The 15,187-nt window shown below is 57.5% G+C and overlaps 1 protein-coding gene across 1 annotated transcript in view; it reads left to right on the forward strand.

The window, feature by feature from the left end:
• STK10 (serine/threonine kinase 10) overlaps positions 1-14,962 on the forward strand; it is a 105,526-nt gene extending 90,564 nt beyond the window's left edge. The window contains exons 14-19 of the mRNA XM_079145438.1: positions 1,045-1,174; positions 2,263-2,387; positions 3,757-3,945; positions 4,322-4,447; positions 7,225-7,338; positions 14,542-14,962. Coding sequence (XP_079001564.1) covers positions 1,045-1,174; positions 2,263-2,387; positions 3,757-3,945; positions 4,322-4,447; positions 7,225-7,338; positions 14,542-14,682 — 825 coding nt within the window. The 3' untranslated portion in view covers positions 14,683-14,962. The remainder of the gene's footprint in view (positions 1-1,044; positions 1,175-2,262; positions 2,388-3,756; positions 3,946-4,321; positions 4,448-7,224; positions 7,339-14,541) is intronic.
• The last annotated feature ends 225 nt before the right edge of the window (positions 14,963-15,187 follow it).

The raw sequence follows: 15,187 nt of genomic DNA on the forward strand, positions 1-15,187 counted from the left end.
ACCTGGGGCCTGTGCATGCCACTCTGCCACTGAGCCACTTCCACAGCCCTTTCTGTTTTTTTTTTTTTTTTTTTTTTGAAACAGGATCTCACTGTGTTTCCCAAGCTGGCTTTGAACTTGCCATCTTCCTGTCTCACCCTCCTGAGCTAAACATTTTCAAACTTAAATTTTCTTTTCTTTTCTTTTTTTTTTTAAATATTTTTTTAGTTGTCAATGGACCTTTACTTTATTTGTGTTTGTATGTGGTGCTGAGAATCGAACCCAGTGCCCCACACATGCTAGGCAAGGGCTCTACCACTGAGCCACAATCCCAGCCCAAATTTTATTTTCTTACTTGTTATTATGGAAAATAAAAAGCACAGAGGATCCCAGTCCAAAGAAACGGTGCGTGTTTAAGGAGGGAAAGGCTAACTAGCCTGCACCGATCACCGCGCGCTGTGTGCGGTTGATTACACACTGCCCCCACACATGTGCGGTTGTGATGTCAGGTAGAAACAACAGTTACAAAAGCAGACGGGCATGGTTATCATGGTCAGCGAGCCCCACGTGCCCATCACCCGAGCTCAGTAACCGTCCACTCACGTCCGCTCATTCACTTCCTGACCCTACCGGGTCATTCTGACTCAGATCCAAGGCATCATGTCGTATCGACCTGTAGACATCTCGGGCGTCACAGAAACAGCCCCCACAGCATGCACGTGCCTTATGGGCATGTAGCTCGGTGACAGGTCGTCAGACCTGGGGTCCAATCCCTGGTGCACACGATCAGCCTCGACTTCTGAATGACGTCCCTCTCCAGGCCGCTCAGCCTCCCCTTACCAGTGGCTTCCCGGATCCCATTTCTTTCTTTCTTTCTTTAACGATTTGATCCAAGATCTAAAAGCAAGCCCACGCCTCGCGGTGGGTGGCTGCCTCTGAGTCTCCTCGACTCCTTCCCGTGTTTCCCGAACGTGCTCCCGGGTCCTGCCGCTCTTCCCCCTGAACCGGGGGCACTGAGTGGCCCGAGCTGGTCCAGGTGAAGGGCTGTGCGCCTCCTCCCCACAGGACCGGGACTTCGTAGCCAAGCAGAAGGAGGACCTGGAGCTGGCCATGAAGAGGCTCACCGCGGAGAACCGGCGGGAGATCTGCGACAGGGAGCGGGAGTGCCTCAACCGGAAGCAGGAGCTCCTCCGAGGTGGGCAGGGCACTGGGGCAGCACCAGGTCTGTCCATCCCGAAAGATAGGTCTCCTTCACGGTGGCGCCAGGCAGCCTCCCCCGACGTCGGGAGTGAGGCCAGGGGACCATTCCCACTCAGACTCCTTGACACTATTCTGGAAGTCAGGGAAGCGGGCAGAGGAGGGGACGGACACAGCACGAGGACAGCTGCACCCCAGTGAGCTGCAGAAGCGGGTGGCATGGCCGGTACCGAGCCCCCTCCCAGCTGTCACAGGTCGAGTGACGCTCTGCAGGCCGTGTACCCCTGGGAGCCAGGCCCTGCCATGGCCCCAGTTTTTGCAGATGAGGAAACCAGAGGTTGGAGAGTTACCATTCTCAGGTTGATGGCCTAGTGTTTTGGGGCAGCACTAACAAAATACCATGGATCGGAGGCTGATAAGCAGCAGAAACTAAGTTTTCATACTTCTCGAGGCCAGGGACGAGTGGACTCCGGTCCGGAGGGCTGCTTCCTCGTGATGGTGCATTTCTGACCCTGTGCCTCCTTCAGGGCGTCTCCACCTGAGCCCTGACAGAAGCAGAGACGCAGAGCAGCTTGCACTTAAAAACGTCCTCCGAGGCCGTTCCTCGCTCCATGCACAGTTGAGCCCATTTGGCAGAGGTGGAAACTGAGGCCTCGAGAGCTGCTCTCTTCCATCCCAAATCCCAGCTGCAGCTGGTTCCAGCCTGCCCACTCGCCTCTCTGACTCCTGACTCAGAAGGACGCCTCTCCAGGCCTCAGCTTCCACCTCTGCCCAGGGACACCACCTTAGGTGGAGGGAGGACGTGACCTTGAGGACGCGTTTGAGTGTGCTCTGCGCTGCGCCCCTGCTTCTGTGATGGCAGTGGAAGGGCTCAGAGGGAGACTCAGGAGAAGGCACAGGCGAGACGCACCCTCACTGAGGAAGCCGCCTTCCAGCCTTGGCCTTCCTGCTCTGCCCTGCTGCTGGGAGCTGCCTCCCGTAGGACCCGGCCCAGATGGGTCACTGTCTGCTGACCTCGCGGGGGCGGGAGGGGAGAATGCGTGTGGCCTCTGGCACCTCACCGGGTGGGCGGCATGTCCCCTGCAGACCGGGAGGCGGCGCTGTGGGAGATGGAGGAGCACCAGCTGCAGGAGAAGCACCAGCTCGTGAAGCAGCAGCTCAAAGATCAGTACTTCCTCCAGCGGCACCAGCTGCTGCGCAAGCACGAGAAGGTGAGGCTCCCGCAGGCCGGGCTGCGATGGCCTCCTGTGCCTCGAGGAGCCGTGTGGCCGTGCGAGCCCGGGAGGCCTCCAGGGCCGTCCATCCTGGCTGGAGGACCAGGAAACCACGCGGGGTGCAGATGGCCCCTGCAGCTCCCGCTGACCCCAGCCGCTGTGGCGCCGCCCCCGCCGCTCCCTCTCTTCTCCTTCCTCTCTTCCCTTTCCGTCCTCTCTCCTCGCTTTCTCTTTTCCTCTCTCCCACGCATTTCCTCAGGAGACTTTTAGGGCCTTAAGTGCCACCTCTGCTGGGAAGCCTTCCCTGAGCCCCCCAGCCCTGGCAAGGGCCCCTGCTCTATGTGGCCGGAGCGCTTTCTGCGTCTGTGCTGTCTTCTTGGTTCAGTCCCCATTGTCGGGACAGTGTCAGATAAACCAAGGTCTGGGTGCACGCAGTTGCCGGTAATTCCGGTTCCTTACCTGAGGGCAGAGGGAAGTCAGCGTGCTGCCACGGAGGCCTCCTGAAGGAGGCAATGCCCACACAGAGTTTTGAAATGCAAATGGGTTTTTAGGGGAAGGAGAAAATTCAAAATTATCATTCAGGCTTTTAAAATATGAATTTAGTCGTGGTGTGGTGGCACATGCCTGTAATCCCAGCGACTCCAAAGGCTAAGGCAGGAGGATCGAGTTTCAAGGCCAGCCTGGGCAACTTAGCAAGACTCTGCCTTCAGATAAGAAATGAAAGGGCTGGGAATGTTGCCCCGTGGCAGAAACCCCTGGGTCCGGCCCCAGTACTGCTCAGTGAATGAATGATGTCCGTGTAGTGTCATCAGTAATGGTGCGCTGTCCCCTCTGGGTTGCGCCTTGCTCTGAAACATGAAGCGATGCTGGCACATCGTCACTTAGCTGGGAGGGCACCTGGACGGCAGGAATCCAGGGCTCTCAGCAACGCAGACGCTCCGCCCCTGCCCCGGTTACTTCCCACACGCCCATCGCAAGCCGGAAACAAGCGGGACGTGCGTTTCACACACCTGACCTCCTGACCTCCCAGCTTACTGACAGTAGCACATGGTAGGGTCGTTTCTCCTTCAGACCTTATGGCTGCCAGGCAGCTATGGCTAAGTGACGTGGCACAGCATCCTGAGCGTGACAGGCTGCATGTCACCAGGCCAGAAAAGATCAAAATGCAAAGTGCAGCTTCTGCCGAATGCAGGTAGTTTCCCACCACCACAAAGTGAAAGAACTGGAAGTCAGGCAGGGTCGGCGCCGGAAATGCCATTAACAGAGGTGAGCCGGCCCAGACCTGCTGTGCCGAGCATCCTGGCCAGGTGGTCTGGGCTTCCCAGGTGGGCCTGGTGGCTGACCTCACCCCCGGGCGTCCCCTCAGGAGCGGGAGCAGATGCAGCGCTACAACCAGCGCATGCTGGAGCAGCTGAAGGCGCGGCAGCAGCAGGAGAAGGCTCGGCTGCCCAAGATCCAGCGCAGTGAGGGCAAGACACGCATGGCCATGTACAAGAAGAGCCTGCACATCAACGGCCAGGGCAGTGCCGCCGAGCAGCGCGACAAGATCAAGCAGGTGGGCTGCAGCCGCCCAGGCCGGGCAGGGCCTGGTCCTGAAGCATCTGGGGCATTGTATAAGTGTGCACCAGGCCTTGGGAGGGCACATGGGGCACAGCCATGGCCTGGAAGCTTCCTTCATCCCCTGGTGAATCAGCCTGCTGGACAGAGGCAGCTGTGGGCTGCCACCACCTGCCTCCGGCTTCTTCCACGAGCCTTCCTCTTGTCAGCAGGAGCCGCCAGTCCTGTGCCGCGCGCACTGCCCTGGAGTGGGTCATGCGGCAGTGTCAGGTCCCACCAGCTGGGGGCCCCCGAGGGCGGAGGCTGGGTCTCCACTCGGTCAGGGCACAGCGAGGTGCTGTGGCCCTGAGGCTGCCCCCCCCCTGCCCCCACAGTTCTCGCAGCAGGAGGAGAAGAGGCAGAAGTCGGAGCGGCTGCAGCAGCTGTACAAGCACGAGAACCAGATGCGGGACATGCTGGCACAGTGCGAGGGCAACATGAGCGAGCTGCAGCAGCTGCAGGTGGGCCGGCCCTTCCCCTGCCGCATGGCCAGGCTCTGGCTTCGTGAAGCAGATGGAGCCGGGGGCCTGGCTAGGGCCTGGCCGTGAGCGGGCCGCTCGTTTCTCGGTCATCCCTGTGTCTGCCGGGAAGGACGCATCCACTGACTTCTTTTCCTGTGGCAGTCCCTGGCCTCCTCAGGTCTCCTGGCCCCGGTTCGCCCCACGCCTCAGGGTCCTCTGCAAGCCAGGAAGAGGTTCCTGATCAGAACCTGCTGATGGCTTGAGCTGACATCCAGTTCCCAGAACCCTGGCGGTTCCTGGTGCCACCAGCCGGTTCTTAGCCCCCTTGTGGTGCAGTGAGGCATTGCCGCACCTGAGAGCCGTGGACCTCAGGACGTGGCTCAGGCTGTTGGGCTGATCTGGCAGTTTCTGGAGAGGAAGCATCACAGGCACTGGAGCCTGCTCAGCAGGGGCTCTGCCACTGCCATCCGTGAGGTTTAGTGAAGCCAGTCACGTTCCTGCACCCCGTTACCCTCCCTGCCTCATGGGGTGCGCTAGGAGCTAACTGAAGGAACCCTGTAAAGTGCTGAGCGCCGTGGGCCAGGGGGCTGCTGGGACTATTTCTAACCACCCAGCTCCTACGCTCCCGCAGACCGTTAGCCTGAAGCCCACCCGAAGAGCCCCGAGGGTTCCGCTTCTCCACCCAGTTGGTTGTGGGATCGGCACAGGGTTCTCCCTGCTTGATGAGCGCCTCGTAGCAAGACTGATTCTGCAGAGAACGAACAGGGACTCGCCACTTTTGCTGATGAGAGAGATTCCTTGGAAAAACTGAAAAGCAGAAAACTCAGCTCAGAAAGAGTGAGGGAGCCTGAGGCGCGGCACGTGCCAGGCTCGGCAGCACAGCCAGGCCTGAGCAGCTCAGAACCCATCTCCAAATAAAAAGTAAAATGGGCTCCATGTTAAAGAGCTTCTGGGGTTCAATCCTCAGTGTAAAAAAATTAAAATAGAAAATGGAGCATAGGGGAGTTTGGAAGAGCCTCAGCCAGGTCTGCGGCCCTCGTCCCTTGCCAGAACTCTCTCCTGAGGAAATGCAGGAATCTTCCATAAATCATATCTACATCACAATTCATGATGTAATTAAGATGATTATGTAATTTCTGTAAGTATATTTTTACACGCAGAGATTGTTTTAGTCTGCCGAAAAATGTACCATAGCGAGGGCTGGGCTGGGGCTGAGTGGCCAGCACTCGCCTGGCCCGCTGTCTGCATGGCCAGGCGAGGGGGCGTGCGCCTGCGCGCCCAGCCCTTGGGAGCTGAGCTAGGAGGAGGCGCCATCTCGGGACCTCAGGGGCTAGGCCAGTCAGGGTCTGCACTGCACGTCGGTGGTGGTTCGTCCTGTGACCGCCTCTGCACTGGCAACCGAGCCTGGCAACGTGGCGAGGCCCTGGCTCTTAAGAAAAAGAAAGCACCACTGATCGTGGTTTAAACCCTGGAAATCGGGGCTGGAGGTGTGGGTCAGGGTAGAGCGTTGACCTGCCATGAGCAAGGCGCTGGTCCCATGCGCACACACACACACACACACACACACACACACACACACACACACACACTTTTTTATAAAGAAAGGAAGGAAGGAAAGAAAGAAATGGAGTTTTTCTCATAGTTCTGAAGACTGAAAGTATAAGCTGGGGGTACCTACATGGTCAGGTGTTGGTGAGGGCCTTCTTGGCCTGTAGGTGACTTTCTCACTGTGTCCTCAGATGCCACAGAGGGAGGGTGAAGAAGAGGGCAGGGGAGAGGCGCATAAGCACCTGACTGGCAAGCTCCCTGGTCTCCCTTCCTGTGAGGCACACCTGTCACTAGGGCCACTTCCTGACCCCATCTCACCCTCGTGGCCTCTCAGAGGCCTCCTTTCTAGATCCCACTACCTCAGAGCTGGGGCTTCAACATGAATTTGAGGGGAACACAGCTCAGTCTGTAGCACAGATGTTCAACAGGGCGTTCTTCATAACACTGAAATTCAGACGCCACCCAAGTGGCTCAAAATATGGGAATTTTAAGAAAATTTGATAAACACATATTGTGAGACGTTCCAGGCATTAAAAATACCATGCACAATACTTTGCAGAGGTGTTTGTATCACAGTGTGGAGCATGGAGGGGGTGGGGCCTCAGAATCGTACATGCAGGGTGAGCCACACACAGGGGACAGAGCCCGACAGGAGGTGTATCCAAACGTTCCTACTGGGCTTCCATGGGGTTGGATTAGGGGATACACCATGTTTAGGGCTAATAGTTTTGTTGTTTTATTAAAATAAGTGTCCGTTTTTTAAAACTCAGGGGATGAAAAAGCTCACAGAACAAATCTTCAATGTTGCCGCACATTCCAGAGCACAGCTCATGAGAGCTATTACCATTAATGTTCTGGAATGTTCCTCCAGGTGCCTCTTGGTGTGTGTGCATTTCCTCTTACTGAGTTGCATATAAGTGAGGTTTATAATCAAGGACAGGAAGGAAGTGGGCGCTGTGGGGCACTTTTCGGGCAGATACTTCAAATCCTGGATAAGGCCAGGCTCAGGGGTACATGCCTGTAATCGCAGCTACCCAGGATGTTGAGGCAGCAGAATCTCAAGTTCAAGGCCAGCTGGGCAACTTAGCAAGACCCTGCCTCAAGATGAAAAATGAAAAGAAGTAATAAGCAAGTGGCGCTGGGGTCCACCAGCCTGCAGCACTGTGTGCCTCAGTTCCCTGCCTCTTCCTTCTGACGCTCACACCTGTTCTGCCTGGCGATTGTTCCAGAATGAGAAGTGTCACCTCTTGGTGGAGCATGAAGCCCAGAAGCTGAAGGCCCTGGATGAGAGCCACAACCAGCACCTGAAGGAGTGGCGGGACAAGCTGAGGCCACGCAAAAAGGTAACAGGCCTGGCCAGAGGGTGCAGGTGGGCTCTGCGCCCAGCTGGCCACAGGCATCTGCCAAGGGCAGCTTCCATCTCCTCTTGGTAGACTTGCTGTATGGCGTCCCCAGAGTGGGGGACAGACGCCTCCGCTTAGCTCTGTCCCACAGGCTGAAGGACCCCTGCCGTGTGTGCAGAGCCCAGCCTGTGGGCCTCTGCCAGGTGGGAACCCGCACCAGCCGGGCCACTCTGGATCAGTTCTGGGGTGTGCGGAACAGGGAGCCAAGGCCTGGCTGCAGGTGAGCTCGCAGTAGAGCTCCTGCCTGCACCGTCATGCTGTGCACTCAGTCCCCACTGCTAAGGCCAAGGGCCACCCCCTCGGCCGTGTCGCTAACGGCCCATATTGCTGCATGGGGACGTGGGCCAGAAGGCTGGCACCCTCGTGGCGTCTGCTCAGGGCCTGGGAAGGCTGTAGCCCAGGGGTCCCCTGGGTGGGCTCTTACCCGCTGGCCCTGGGCAGGCATCGCTCCAGCTTGACAGACCCCAGGCCTGAGGTTCCTGTGGGCCTGCTGGCCAATGCCCGGGCCTGCTCTGCTCTCCGGACGCTCGCACTCCTTGTTCACGGCCCTCCATTGCCAGGCTCAGTGACCCAGCACTGACCTGGCACCTGCGAGGTCCTGGGTGCTATCCTTAGTGCCCCAAAACAAAGCAAAACAAAATTAGAAGAAAATGGGGGCCATATGATGGGCCTAGGCTCGTGGGGTGTCCCTGTCCTCGCAAGGAGCGGCGAGGTCTCCTAGGTTCCCACACTCAGAGGGGCAGAATGGCGGGCTCTGGGGTCCCAGGAGTCGCTCGCGGAATCCTGCCTCCTGCTCGACATCCAGAAGACCCGGCCTCCTGTGGCTGTGCACTTTCATTTGTTGACTTTGTGTCTGGGGATAGAGTCCCGGGCCCCACGTGCTAGGCGGCGTCCCTCAAGCCATCCTCCCGCACTGCGGCCGCCCTGAGCAGCCAGCCATGTCCCAGTCTCTTTACCTCCGCTTGTTTCCCAGCCCACGGCCGCTGCTCCTGGCAAGGTCCATAACTGAATCCTGCTGGCTCCGTCCCAGGGCGTGACTTATTTGGCTTGACCTCCTGGTGGCAGCCAACTCCGTCCATCATGCCCTTGCTGTCCTGCCCTGTCCCCCCAGGCGGCTCTGCTGTCCTCTCTGCTGGGGGACCCTCTATGCCTCGCTAGCCAGCCCCTGTACCTGACCCCAAGGCTCTGTTCTCCCCCCGGCTGGGTCTGCACCTTCTCCCTGCCTGAGTTTGTTCATTCCCTTCGCTCCATCCGCACCCTCCGCGCCTGGTCCCCATGCTCCGCCTTCTGCCTGGGTGGCCTGTACAGCACGTTGACCCCGTCTCCTGAGCAACCCCACTCAAGACTCCCACTGGCCCCAGGGAGGCAGGTCCCAAACATGACTATCACTTCTCCCAGGAACCCGTTTTCCTCCTGCCTTCCAGGCCTGTAAAGGCCACCTCTGTCTTCCTGGATGCTCGGCAACCGGCCTGAGTGACATTCTCTCCTCCCCGCCCCGCCCTCGCTTCAGCCACTTAGCTCCATCCCTCTGCCCTCCCCTGTGTGTCCCTTGCTCTTGAGCCTCATTGCTTCCCACCTGGTTTACCCAAACTGCCCCCCGATGCCGCCCTGGCCACCCCACCTCCTGCCTCTGTGGCCCTCTGGCACCCAACCGTGGGAACAGTTGCTCTCGAGCCTTCTGGTCCCGGGACTTGTTGACGCTTCACACGTTATCCAGGCACAGTGGCACTCGCCTGGGATCCCAGCTTCTTAGGAGGCTGAGGCAGGAGGATCGCAAGCTCCAAGCCAGCCTCTGCAACTTAGCAGGGCCCTAAGCAATTTAGTAAGACCCTGTCTCAAAATAAAATATATAAAGGGCTGGGGATGTGGCTCAGTGGTTGAGTACCCATCACCAGTACCAAAAGTGAAAAAATTAAAGTAGTTCAGAACTCCAGAGAGCTTTGGGCTTATATTTATGGATATTTACTATTTTAGCTGAGAATTTAAAAATTTATGACTCACAAATAACAATAAAATGCTACATATTTACATAAATAATACGTATTGGTGAAAATGATCACATTTTCCCATCTAGATTAGAGAGGTTGGCTTTGTTGTGCATCCAACAAGTCTGTTTGCTCTCTGGTTGAAAGCAGATGGCCAGCTCTTCCTGGCACGCAGCACGTGGAGATACGTTATCGTGGTCAATGTTCATGAAGAAAATCTGGCTTCACGCAGATTCGTGTTTGGAAAGGGAGGATTGTTTCAATAGCTTTTCAGATAATTATGTATAGTCTTTGATAAAACACCAGAACACCAGTCTTTTCTTTCTTGCATGTGTGTGCACGTGCATGTGTGTGTGCGTGCGCATGCGTGCGTGTTGCTGGGCACGCAGCCAGGAGCCTGACTCTTGCCTGTGCTGTGCCACTGACTAGCGCCAGCCCGAGGGGGCTCTGAAGAGTGGTCAGGGCGTGGAACCTGCCGTCAGGGGTCTTTCCACCCTCTCTTATATTAAAACCCACTGGTCTGTCTTGCACTGTGGCCAGAACTGTGCCCTGGCCGCCTGACAACGTCACCCATTGGTCATTTTGAACATATTGGCGGACAGAGTTGTGCAGACCTTTCAGTGTTGACACGCTTCATTGGCCAATGTAAAACAGTCACGTCCAAGCTGGACACAGTGGCACACGCCTGTAATCCCGGTGGCTCAGGAGGCTGAGGCAGGAGCATCGCAAGTTCAAAGCTAGTCTCAGCAACTTAGAGAGGCCCTAAGCAACTGAGTGAGGCTCCGTATTAACTATAAAATACAGAAAAGGGCTGGGGATGTGGCTCAGTGGTTAAGCGCTCCTGGTTCAATCCCCGGTACAGAAAAAAGTCACATCCGTCAATATCACGGCTGACCTCATCGGAATAATCTTTAAGTGCTGAGTTGCTGCCAAGGTCAGGATGGCGGATGCGGGTTTCCAGAGTTCTGGATTTTGCTCGATTGCTCAGATCGATCACAGTTCTTTTCCTGGAAGTGATTACTCTGTTCCTTTTCAAGGAAGTGCATGCTACATATCCACAGTTAGTCATTTTTAAGATGAAGATCATGTCCACGGCAGAGTAGATGGGCCACCTCAGCCCACACGGCTTTACCGGGTCCCCTCTGGGGACCTGTTCTGTTACTTCCCCTTTTGTCACAGGGACACTGAAGAATACGTCCTCGAAGGTGGGCATTTCCCGTTGCTTCCTCAGCACGATTTCCGTGATGTTGGCCTTTTCTTTTCCCCAGTGTTGGGAGGAGCCGGGCCTCGCCCGTGCTGGCCCCGAGTGCCTGGTGGTGGCTCCCGTTGTGTCGCCTCCTCCTCAGGCTCCGGAGGTTTTACCCATTGCTGCTTTTGCCCCATTTGGACAAAAGTGAAAACCATGAAAAGGGCAAATTACGCCTTCCCGTTGGGAGTTCTGACCTGACTCACAGTCCCCACCCGTGAAGGGGCTCCCCAGCGGTCCGTGGACCACACTTTGAGAACCGCTGCCCTTGCATCACCGCCTGAGTCTCATCCCTACTCGGAGCAAATTTCAGAACCCGAATAGCTCCCAGCACCGTGCATGCCTCCCTCCTCTGCTGGGCCGCCAGACCCTGCCCTTTTGCCAGGAATTCTGTACCCACAGGCCTTTGCCGGCAGCCCCTGCTGAGACTGTGCGGTGACTCCCCCGGCCATGCCCCTGCCCACGGTCTGCGGTCATAGCTTGGTCATTCTTCCTCTGCTTGTGTTCATGCAGCAAACTCTTCCTGGGCCGACCTAAGGGCCCCGCACTGTTTCCAGCACTGGAGATCCTGTGGGGAACGAAACAGCAGCCCTGGCCTCGGGGAGCCGAGCCTGCAGAGGGGAAGAAGCAGGAGGCGCCAGGATGGGTGGCCTCAGACGTTGTGGCAGGAAGGCCTCGCAGAGAGGATGGAGACCGACATCTCCATCCTTTGCCTGAGCAGAGCTCTGAGGGAAGAGGCTCTGAGACACCTGGGGGAAGCACTTCGAGCCAGGAGGGAGCAGGAGCAAAGGCCCTGGGGTGTTTGAGGAACCTCGGGGAGGTCGGGAGGCCCAGCCGAGTGGCAGCGGTGGTGCCAGGCCACAGGAGCTGGAGGCACGGGAAGGCCAGGGAGGAGACGGTGAGAAACGATGGTGGCTGAGGAAGAGTGCTGTCGGGGTGGAAGTTCCTGCTTCTCTTCCTCTGCCGTGCTTTCTAGAAGTCCTGGCTGGTCAGTGCGTCAGGACCTGCATCAAGCCATGGTGCTTTAAGAACCGGCTCCCATGACGGCAGGTGCTGGCGAGTCTGGGACCTGAAGGGCGGGCCCTGGGCTCCGCGGGGGAGCCCGTGCCTTCCCGCAGGCCTGGGCTGGCCTGATGCAGCCTTCGCGTTATGGGAGATAACCTGCTCTCCTGGAAGTCTAATATTTAAGTCACTCACTGAGATGGGCCTCCCCAGCGCCTCTGGGCTGGTGTTTGGCCACCCGTTGGGACCGCGACCTGGCCAAGTTGTCACGTAAGATGAGCCACCAGGGACCTCCCAAGTGGCAATGCCAGTTCTGTACAGTCTTACACAGGAAGAAATCGCCCGCCCACCGTAGGGCAGAGGACCCCCTCCTTCCTAAACTCTGGGGGGAGCTGCCGGGTCACCTGAGCCCATGCTGGCATGTCCTGGGTGCGTCAGGTGTCGCGTGTCGCTACCGCTGCTGGACCTGTGGCCTGACAGGAGGCAGCTGTCCACCTCAGCTGTGCAATGGCCTTGCCTGTCCTTGAATTAAGTCTTCCCTTCCCGCTGATGGGCCTTCCTGCTGGTAGGCCCGGGCTTGCTGGGGCGTCTGAGGCTGGACATTTAGGTCATGTTCCTGCTAACCAGGGCGGACCCTGGCCTCGGGACGTCCGCGTTCGCCTGCGCACTTTGCTGGGGCAACTGCACTCTCAGCGCGTCCTGAGAGAGTGAGAATGGACAGCACGTCCCTAGCGGCTGCCTCAGACCAGGAATCCTGCGGGGGGCCTGGCTCTGGGGGGCCTCACAAGTGTGCGTCAGGGTGTGGCGTTGGATTTTGCCTGTGGAGGCCGCCTCTGCAGAACTCCTTGTTAGCTCCCTTGACTGCTGCTGGATCGGCCCAGGGTGACGCGGTACATTCTGGAATACGTGGTCTTGTACACTCCCTCACAACCAGCAGCCATATCTCCTTCCCTTGTAAGAGTCAGAGGAAGTGCTTGTATACTGTGCAGTATTTTTAGAAAAATTCAGATTTCGTTCTTCGGTTAAGTACAGAACACCTGTGTGGGTCAATATATGTTGCTTGGATCATTATTAACTCAGAATGAGGCCTTGGACAAGTCAAGCCTCCCCTCCCCACCCCAAAACTTTGCCTTTTCTTTTCTTTCATACCACTCAACCACTGAGCCACTTCCACACCAGACGGAGTCTCACCGAGTTGCTGAGGGCCTTGCTAAGTTGCTGAGGCTGGCCTCTGACTTGCATCCTCCTGCCTCAGCCTCCCAAGCTGCTGGGGCTACAGCCTTGTGCCCGCACACCTGGCCTTGCCTTTTCAGTTGTAAAATGTAGATAGTATTGCTTCCCTGAGGCAGGTGCTCACACGCTGCTGCCTGCGGGCCACATCGGGCCCACCAACTGTATAAGTGAAGTTTTACTGGAGCACAGGTGTGCCAGTCACTTATGCCCTGTCCATGCCTGTCTTGGCACCACAATGGCAGTTGGGCAGTTGTGGTAGAGACCGTGTGGCCTGCAAAGCCTGCTGTCTTTGCCACGTGACTCACGACAGGAAGGAGATGGCCCACGTGGCCCAGGAGCTTGTGCAGAGGAGGTAGAGCAGACTAGCGCTCAAGAGCACAGGCCTTGCAGCCGGGCCAATGTGGGTGACATTCTGGCTTCCCCATTACACGTCGGGGATCCTGTGTCTGATGCTCAGGGCCAGAAGTGTTTGGTATCTTAGACTTTTTCAGGTTTTGGAATATTACGTGTGCATAATACGAGGTGCCGGGGACAGGACGCCAGACTGAACACGAGATACGCAGAGTTCATTTATGTTTGATGAGTACCTAACACACAGAGCCCAGAAGTAATCTGGGGGTATTTTTGTTTTTGTTCTTGTTTTTCGTAGTGCTCAGAACGGAACCCAGGACCTCCTGCATGGTAGGCAAGCGCCCTACCGCACTCTGGAAGGGTAGTTTTATACGAGACTTTTGACCGTAACCCATCTATCATGTGAGGTCAGGTGTGGAATTTTCCATTTGCGGTATCCAATCTGGCACTAAGGAATTTTCAGAGCAAGGCAAACTTTATTTCTGCCAAAAAGTTGCAAATTCTCGAGTGACTTTGGATTGGGGGTTTTTGGAGCAGGGATGCTTGACCTGTCCTGGCTGTAGGATCTCGCGAGTTACTGACCCACCCTGCGCTCCAGAGTACTATCCGTCACCGTTCACTGAGCATTCCTGGAGCACAGGTCGCCAGCTGATACCTGCAGCCTGGGACATGTGACGTTTGGGCAGCAGTAACTTACCTTATTATTTGGAGGTGGCCGACCTTTGTGAAGGTTTTACATAAAAATCTGGGCTTCCAGTTTCCTCTGAGGAACTGGGAGCTCCGACAGCATGGTGCTCCTCCCACTGTCCTCCTCTTCCTGTGTGACTTGAATGCAGATTACCAGAAAGCCCTAACAAGTCTTTCCGGTCGGGTCCAGTGTGTCCAGGCAAGGTGCCAGGGAGAGCTGAGGGTTCGGCCACACAGAGACCCCGGCTCCTAACACAGGTCTTTAGACTCCGACCCTCAAAGTGTCGTGAGAAAGCGCCCCGTGGACGTCTGTGGAAGGGTGCGCTGCTTCGGACACTGTCCCCCTGACGCCGCCCTCTCTGCCCACCTTGCTCTGCAGCTCTCCATCTTCTAACTTGAGGTTTTTGAGATTCATCTGACTGTTCTGCCAGGAGATGTGCATCTGGTCCCCCTGTCCCTTCCCAAACCATATCCCACAGCCTGGGGGCAGAGGGAGGAGTGGCACGAACCTTCTGGAGGGGGAAGGAGCCCGACCTAGTTACCAGGCACTGAGGGCCTGGAGGGGCTTTCAGAGAAGGCCATGCCACAGGGGCGCTGCAGCCCAGTGCCTCTGACCGCCACCTCCCTTCTGTCCCCCAGGCTCTGGAAGAGGATCTGAACCAGAAGAGGCGGGAGCAGGAGATGTTCTTCAAGCTGGGCGAGGAGGCGGAGGGCGCAAGCCCCGCCAGCCCCCGCCAGGCCTCCAGGCTCCCCGCCTGCGGCGCTGCGGATACTGCCTAAGGAGCCCGGGCTGCGGCGGCCTGCAGGGCTCCCGTCCTCTGTGACGCGTAACTCAGGACCCCCTCCCTCCTGCTCCTGTGCCAGCTCCATGCCAGCCGTGCCCTTGCCCCCTGTGCCTGTCAGGTCTGCCCCGGCTCCTGGCCTCCCACCTGCCCCGGGAGGGCCGGGAGCTGTGTGTCACCTGGCCTGCTGGTGTCCTCATGGAGGTCTGCTTCCCAAGCTGTAAGTGATCGGCCGTGGCCGGGAGGAGTGGGCGTGCCGTGGCCTCCAGGCCCCTCCTGTTTGCTTTGTGGGCACAAAGCTCTGCCAGCGAGCTCAGCCCTCTTGCCCTTCCTGGTGGCTTTCAGTGACTCCTTGCAGTGACAGGAACCCTGACACCCTTTTCCTTTCCCAGCAGGGCCAGGCCGGTGGCCAGCTGCACGGGTGTCCCCCTTCCCTGGCCCCCCAGCTCTGTGTATGTGGGGGGCGGGATGGGGAAGGCGGGGGCACTGATCTCAGGCATTTC

The sequence above is a fragment of the Sciurus vulgaris genome, assembly GCF_902686455.1.
Source record: "Sciurus vulgaris genome assembly, chromosome: 6".
Lineage (NCBI taxonomy): Eukaryota > Metazoa > Chordata > Mammalia > Rodentia > Sciuridae > Sciurus > Sciurus vulgaris.